This window comes from Nanorana parkeri, unplaced genomic scaffold, assembly GCF_000935625.1.
Source record: "Nanorana parkeri isolate BGI_ZX_2015 unplaced genomic scaffold, ASM93562v1 scaffold1667, whole genome shotgun sequence".
Classification (NCBI taxonomy): domain Eukaryota; kingdom Metazoa; phylum Chordata; class Amphibia; order Anura; family Dicroglossidae; genus Nanorana; species Nanorana parkeri.
The window spans coordinates 174,433-182,620 of record NW_017307935.1 but is presented as its reverse complement, the minus strand read 5'-3'; the positions used below and the strand labels follow the sequence as shown (position 1 = coordinate 182,620).

At 43.1% G+C, this 8,188-nt stretch overlaps 1 protein-coding gene across 1 annotated transcript in view; it reads right to left on the bottom strand.

Annotated features, from left to right (window-relative positions):
- Nucleotides 1-2,244: 2,244 nt before the first annotated feature.
- LOC108799240 overlaps nt 2,245-8,188 on the bottom strand; it is a 14,240-nt gene continuing 8,296 nt past the window's right edge. The window contains exons 3-6 of the mRNA XM_018571075.1: nt 7,606-7,690; nt 4,749-4,891; nt 3,082-3,159; nt 2,245-2,280 (exon numbers count right to left, since the gene is read on the bottom strand). Coding sequence (XP_018426577.1) covers nt 2,245-2,280; nt 3,082-3,159; nt 4,749-4,891; nt 7,606-7,690 — 342 coding nt within the window. The remainder of the gene's footprint in view (nt 2,281-3,081; nt 3,160-4,748; nt 4,892-7,605; nt 7,691-8,188) is intronic.

Genomic DNA, 8,188 nt, shown 5'->3' with positions numbered 1-8,188 from the left:
TTCTTTCCTGCTGATTATAATAATCATCAGCATAGAACTGTCCCGGGAGATTCCCATAGAGCCTTGGCAGTCCATTCAAAATGAAAGGGTTGCCGTAATGCAAACCATGTTAAAGCATGACACAATGTGCCTTAACACGCATGCAATAACACAACACGCAAGAATGGCAAAGTGTAAATGGACCCTGAATGTATTTTTTGTAAGAGGAACACATAAAGGAGATATACTTACCTGATCCTGCCCGATCCCACCAGGCTCCAAACCTCTTCTCCCCCGGGTTCTGGCAGTCTAAAGGCCACTGCCATCATCACGTCTAATGTAGGTCCATTGACCTGCATTAGATGGCAGGATGCTGAGCACTATTCCACAGCCGGAGCAGAGGGGGAGAGAGGAGAACGTTGACTGCCACAAGACTGAAGATCATGTGAGTATATCTTCTTTATTCTGGCCCATAGAGAAAAATGAGCACTTAACCCTTGCAGTGCGGGTGTCAGCTCTGATACCAAGAGATCTCCCTCTGATCGGCAGTGCCGAGGGAGCATGGAGCCGGCTTCTTTTTTCAATTTGTTGGAAGCCAGGCTGCCTTGGGAAGTGAAGCTGGTGTTTTTTTTCGATGATGAACCGTCCGGCTTTCTGGTAATTGGGACACAGAGCACCGGTATTCGGTATCCGCGAGTACTGAAACAAAATATCGGTACTCGTACTCGATACTGGACAGCTGGTATCGGTGTATCCCTACTGGCTATATATCAGCCTTTAAAGGAGAACTATGGGGAAAAGCCTTAACCCCATAGTTTTTCTTTAACAAAAAGGTACAAACTATCGCATCAAGATATCCAAATGAAACTAATGAATCCAAATTAATTTGTTGTTTTCATTATAATTTCTTTCAATTCGTTGAAATTCTCTACTAATGTTATTCAGAGATTCGGATACATTCGAATCTCTGAATACCACAGATTCGTTTGAATTTCGATTTGTACAGTACAGCGTGCAGTGGTCAGGAGTATGTAATATGAAACAAAGCATACAGAGTGCAGTGGCCAGGGGTATGTAATGTGCAACATAGTGTACAGAGTGTAGTGGTCGGCAGTATGTAATGTACAACACAGAGCACAGAGTGATGTTGCCAGGGGTATGTAATATACATATAAAAGAAAGAATAACACAATTTAAGAAAGAATTATCAATGTTTATTTTGCTCTGTACGAGCCAGACCAAGGTAATTTTAGCCATGCATTGCTGTGCCATTCATTGTAAATGGAACACACAGTGCAGTATACAGTAGGGAGCAGCACACCTCATCACAATGCACATACCATGAGTTGTGGTGCGATGCATTTTTTTGTTCTGTTACACTGCGGTGGCAGCCCATTCATAATGAATGGGTTGTCTTAATACGTACATTACTGGATGCAAAAGTGTGACTCTGCCCGAGCAGGGTTTGGACACAATGCCAATGTCTTACTGGAGGAGGGAAAGGCGAGTATAAGGCTGGGAGTGGGGACTGGAGGTCCTGCATCAGAGGTAGGCACTCCAGCTCTTGACAAACTACAAGTCCCATGAGGCATTCCAAGACTGACGGCCACAGGCAGGGCCGCTCTGATGGTCTCCAGTGTGTCTGCCACCACCTTTCCCCACCAGAGCATCTCAGGATGCTAAGAACCAGGCGGGGAGATGCGTAAGGGCCATACACATCTCTTCACCAAGCTCTTAGCAACCTGGGATGCTCTTGCCAGCATCTCATCGAGGTCTTGGCAACCAGTGACATCACTGGTTGCCAGGAGCTCTGTGCCACCCCTCTCTCTCCCCTGCCTCGGGCAGCAAGAAAGCTAGGAATGCCCCTGGCCACAAGCATGACTCCTAGAGGCAGAGGACTGATGGGATTTGTGGCTTTACCAAAGCTGGAGTGTCGAAGTTGCCTACCCCTGTCCTACATAATAGGTGCAAGTGTACTTTAAATTACGCTGAACATGATTGGATGTCCTACATTAACACAGCTTCACTTTATTGGCTACATTCAGTGACCATTCTCTTTTTTAAAATACTCTTTTGAGTTACTGACCCCCAACACCAAATCAGACAAGGCTTTCTTATTTCAATATAAGATGAATAACAAAAAATAAAAGTCACATTTGCTAGCGCCATAGTCCGGTCCATATAATCTATGTTCTTCCCGTAAAAATTGTATTCTGTGAATCCCATGTTCAAATGTGCCCAGACTGCCACTGGAGGAAACAACCTTCAATTGCGGGCCAACTCTCGACTTAACGATAAATTCTGAAACAAAAAAAACAAAAACATTTACAGTTAATTAGAAAACTTAAAGTGAAAGTCATTGAACATCTACCAGTAAAGTATCAGAAAGAGGAAATCTTTGTGTAGCCAGTTGAAGCCGATCAAAATATCAGTTGTAGGAGCTCATCTGGCAACTCTGGTAGGAGCCTTATGGGATGATGTTCGAATGAATCCCTATGGACTGCTTGTCCCAGAGTCCTGATTTTTACAAAACCAGGTCACTGCAGCACACATATTACTCTATTGGGCTCAACAGACATCTATAACATGCAGGTGAAAAGGTAATACACAGACTACAGGACCAAAACGGTTTGTGTCATTCAAATTACGAAATCGGGTCTTGCTGTAAATGGGTTTGTTCATAGTTGGGGTTTTGTTGGGTGGGAATGATGGTCTTCACTGGAGAACCCATTTTCCTCAGTGAACTGACAAAGTGCTCCATTTTTTACCAGTCGGGTAACCATTGTAATTTACTCTGATGAATCAGTAACTTTTCCATTATCCAACTGAAGTCTACCAAAGGCATTCAGTATACTGGTTCCTTCAAGACCTGCCAAGTGGTGCCGTAAATGTGTGACATTTGCTGCTTAGGAACCTCCTCAGATGTCTTGTTTTGACCTCTAGAGCTGAGATGGTCAGCAAATGTCTTTTTCTTGGCCTGTCCTGCCATGGTATTATGCAACTTTATGTTCTACAACAGCCCAGAACCTTTGTAGGGGGAATGGTAAAACAACCCATTGCACCATCAGCAGCTATAATACAATACTAATGTACATTACGCACCTTCTGGTTACTGGCAGTGAACTTTTCTTCAATCCGATCCATGAATGCGCTATAGACACCCCGCCGTCTTCTATGTCTCTAAACACAACATATCATTAGGTCATTAATGCTGCACTGCTTTTTAACATGCCAATCCTTTGAGAAAATCAACTTTTTGGAGAAAATTGAGAGTTTGCCCACCTCATTCCCTCCAGTTGCTTCCTTTTTGTCATTACAAATTTATCTATATTCATCATCATGGTGGAGTGTAATGCAGAAATTCCATCTCATGTGCAACCCTAATATATTGCACTCCCATGGGAAGGGTCCCCACCCATTGATGTCCCCTGTCCTATAGGCTTGTGAAGTTGCGGGGGAACAGCAGAGTTGCAGGAGGTGAGAGGTGCTAGGCTAGCAAATCCTGAGATTTTATTACAGGGTTCCTGGGATTCCCCCCTATGAGGCTCTCATGATGCTGTGCAAAGATATATGCAAACACCTCAACGCGTGAGGCTTGACAAGGAAGACAACAGGAACTTCCACAATGCGTTTCGAAGACGTGGTCTTCCTTGTCAAGCCACATTTTGTCTGCTCTACATATCAGGGAAATCCTCCCCACGGTTATTTACAGGCAGCGCTGCATCCAGCTTTTGACAGGTAGTTAGGTTACACAGCAGCGGGCTCCCCCACTGCTTGCGTAAACTAACTTGGTGAGGCAAGAGCTGTCACAGCCTCTACTCTATGTTAGAGGTGTGAGCTCTGTAGATGGCTTGGACCAATGGCAAAGTGCCATTGGTCCAAGCTGTCAAATAAAAAAAAGGAAAAAAAACCCACTGAGACCATCAATCTCGATGCCTCAGCAGTGACAAGCAAGTGAGGGACAGGGAGGCTCCTCCCTCCCTCCTTCACAATAGCATAGGGATCGGGTTGGGGTGGGGATTACACGGGCATGGCTTCAACATGCTGGGGGCGTGGCTTCATCAGGCGGGGGCGGGGCGGGACATGCTGGGGGTGAGGCTGGGATATGCCTCACCTGGAACTAAAGGTACCGCACGTCACTGCTGCACACAGTTTATGTTCATACAGCGAGCTGGGACAGCACCGTGCAGGAATACAACCTTGAATGGCCCAGAGCCTTCTCCTTCCTTCTCCCTCCCTCAAGAATATAATAATAGTAAAAATTATGGATGCACCGATGCAGTTTTTTTGGTATCGAGTAGGAGTACTGATATTTTTGTTTCGGTACTTGCCAATACCGATACCGTAAGTCCCATTGAGTAAGCTAGGCGGCGTGTAATGATTCACCGCCCAGCTTCCTGATTAGCCGTGAAGCCGTCTCCATGCACTCTCGTCACCAGGTGACGAGGGAGCATGGAGCTGGCTTTCTGGCTAATCAGGAAGCCGGGGGGCGGGTAATGACTCGACGCCCGGCATCCTGATAGGCCAGCTTCCCAACCAATCAGGAAGCCGGGCAGCGAGTCATTAAACGCCGCCTGGCTTCCTGATTGGCTGGGAAGTCGGCTCCATTCTCCCGGGGGTGAGCCATTACTAGCCCCCAACAGCTTCCTAATTGGCCAAGAAGCCAGCTCCATGTAATGACTCGCCGCCCGGCTTCCCAATACTAGTATCGGTATCGGTGCATCCCTAGTAAAAATAAATAAAATACATATTTAATGATATACACTAACAGTATAGGAGGCAGATTTGGGTGGCCAGGGGCTCTTCGGTAAAATTAGTTTTGAATCCCATGCAGGCTCCTCAGGCTTATGTAACACAAAGTGCTTCACTCTGCCCCTCTTCTGCCTTTCTTCTGCCGGTGGAAGCTCACACACTGGAATCAAGACAATAATATGTAAGTATGGAATAAAGCATAGAAGAAAAGCTTTTAATGCAAAACAATAATGAAAGGAAACCCGCATATGCTTCTTACTCCACTTACTGCTACTCTAAGGTAATCAATACAGATGACCGAAAATTAAGATTTTGGCTGAATTTCACCATTTTGGTTAGCAGTGTTATTCACAAAAGGGTGAAGAGTCTGGAGAAGTGAACAATCTAGGCTAAAATAGCTGATTTGGAACATTTCTCCAATTTAGCTCATTTTCCGGTTCAGCGATGTTGTCCTAGATTGTTCACTTCTCCTGCCTTCTCCAAACTCTTCACCCTTTTGTGAATAACTCCAAATGTATTAGAGTAAATGGGAGAGGTGAAATGAGTACAGTTTTAAGGGTGCAGTGGGCTTTAAATGGTTTCTGATGCAGGGATAGGGAAGCTCCTTTTATCGATCCTGGACAGTAGATTTTTTTGGTTTTATTTTTCAAGAACATTTTTTCAAAGTGGCTGCATGAGCGAAATTGAGAAATTGTGAGGATCCACTTTGGGAAAATGAGTTGTTTTTCAGCTAAATCAATTTCTCCGAAATCACCTTCCTTATCTCTACTAGTGATCTGAAATGAGGCAACTTCTCCTGACTGAGGTTGTTCGGAAACCATCATTTGTCCTCCTGCACTACTTGATCATCGCCCAACTCTACCATAATCCTTTCTCAGAAAAAAGGCAGACCACAGATGAGTGGGATTAAATGGTCATCACAACCTTTTATTATTTACAAGAATTTGATGAAAAGCTTTACGTGACAAAACAACAGTACACTTGGATAGGGGCACAAGTCCTTGAAGGCACTGAAAGAACTAAATGTAATCTGTGGAACCAATTACATATGTCAGGACGCGAATGCATCACACCTCGGGGACAATATTAAAACTAACCACAGTATAGGTATAAAATACCTAATCGCTGCAGCCACCATACACAAAGATGGATCCCCAATCTTTTCACCACCAAACTAATCGCCTTCAAAGACCCCAACTTGCTCATCAGCTGCTATTACTTCTATACAGTTAGTGTAGCCAAAGGGTGGGTGGTCAGCTCTCTCAGAGTTTGCAGATCACCATATAGACTTGCCTGTGTTCCCCATATGGATCACTCTCATTAGAGCCCCAACTGGCCACAGCCAGGATTCACTCTCTCTGCAGCCCCAAGGCCAGGTTCCTCAATGCGCCCCCCTCCCTGCCCACCGCCCCAATGGAGAATGGCAACCAGATGGCGGGGCCGGCAGGGTTAGTTTTAATTTTTGTATACATTTTAAAAAATATATATATTTTTTATTACTTTTTTCAATTTGTATTTATCTTGTCATCTTTTACTTTTTTTATGATTTTTTTATCTTATTTTTTTTTTTTATTTTAATAATTATTTCCTATAATTTTTTACTTATTTTTTAAATGTTTTATTTATTTAATTATTTTGTAATCAATTTTTTTTAACTTAACTTTTTTGCTTCCTCACTCTACATTTAGCCCTGCTTGCCCAAGGCAGGGCTAAATGTAGAAAACAACTACCCGCCCGGTGCCCGAAACTGCATGACCCGGCCGTCGTGAAATTCTACACCCATGCCGCCCCTCTGCTTCCTGTTGCCCCTGAGGCCGGGCCTCTTCTTTTAGATCCAGGGCTATCTTCTTTATTTGCTTCATACTCTTTCTTGTGCCTAAACCTGGTCCCTCTCCGTCACAGCATCCTTCTTTGGGAATCCTTGCTTAAGTTTGAGGTCTACAAATAATTTAATAAGTAGACCTGATCCCGCTACTGTCTTTATGGTTTAAAAAAAAATCCACAAAGACTGCAAAACCTGTTCTTTATCTCCTACTGCAGTGATGGAAGGGGATATTTTATTTGGTAATTTTTAGTAAATATCCTGCACTGAACGTTCCCCTTTATTTAATTAGGAAACCCTTTTTAATTTATATCCACCAAGCATCTTGCTGAATATTTCATCTTTCAAAAGATCTTGTAAGATCAAAGGCATCAATAACCCAGCAGAAAAAAAATGATGCAGTAGTAGATAGTAGAATAGTTTAAATTCCATTCAATAAACACGTAATAAACTGTTAATAAATGATTGTTTTATGATTTCAGCCTTCTATAAAAGATAATAAAATTTTTTAAATTTCTATTTCGGTGCACCTCTAGTTATTACGCCACTGCATGTGTCCCTCTGCACTAAAGCTGGCCATACGCTACTACAAGCTGGGCCTGGCACACAGGGACGTGAAGCAGGCGGGGTAGAGGCGGGATGCGGCAGGGTCTAATATTGCTAGGGATTGGGCCCCTAGCGGTATTAAAGTACTAAAAATACAATGCCTTTATAATAATTACTTTAATACAGCCTCATATCAGTTACAGGGAACTACAAGTCCCAGTTGGACTGGCCGCTTGTAGTTCACAATTAATACAATGCCATTATAGAACATAGAATAAAACATAGATAAACTTAAATGTTCTATTCTTAGTTCTATAATGGTATTGTAGTACTTTCAGGTGGACAGTAATTAATACAGCTTCATAACATATCAGCTAGGGAACTAAAAATTACTGAGCCGACCTGTGACAGTCTCATTGTTACAGGTCGGCTAGAACTATGAGGTGAGTGAAAAGCACTCGCCTCATAGTTCTCCTTTAAGTAATACACTGCGTAGCGATACTTACAAGAGTTTAAACATCGAGATTTGAACTTCAGGTTGAACGGATCCCGAGAATAACTTGTAGCAAAATCCTGTATTCCTGTTTCATACTGAGGAGGGGAAAAAAGACACACAGAGAGTACACATTTATTTTACATTTAGAAAGTAATGACATAGTAAAATCTCTCGTACTATAAATAATGGAGAGTTCTTCTACATTTCTGGTTTCACCTCTTAAAGCCTGACTTGGGCCAATTTGTTGTTTTAAGTTTGAATACATTTTTTTTCTATGTGTGACTTTTTGGAGATTTTTCTTCGCTTTCTGTCCCTGTGACACCGAGGGGAAAGCACAGACAGACATTGCTAACCCTTACTTACGCGACTAATATCATTGCTGTCTGCATCCCTGTTGGAGCAAACTGTGCAGAGGTTCCAGCCTTCCTCGCTCCATCTAAAACAGAAGGTTTTGCCTGAAGTTGGGCTTGAAACCATGGAGAGAGAGAGACAGAAAAAACTAACCAAAAAAAGAGAGAGATAGAGAAATAAAGGGAGATGGTGGGAAAGGAGAAAGAGGGGGAAAAAGAGAGGGGGAGAGAAGGGGAGAGAGA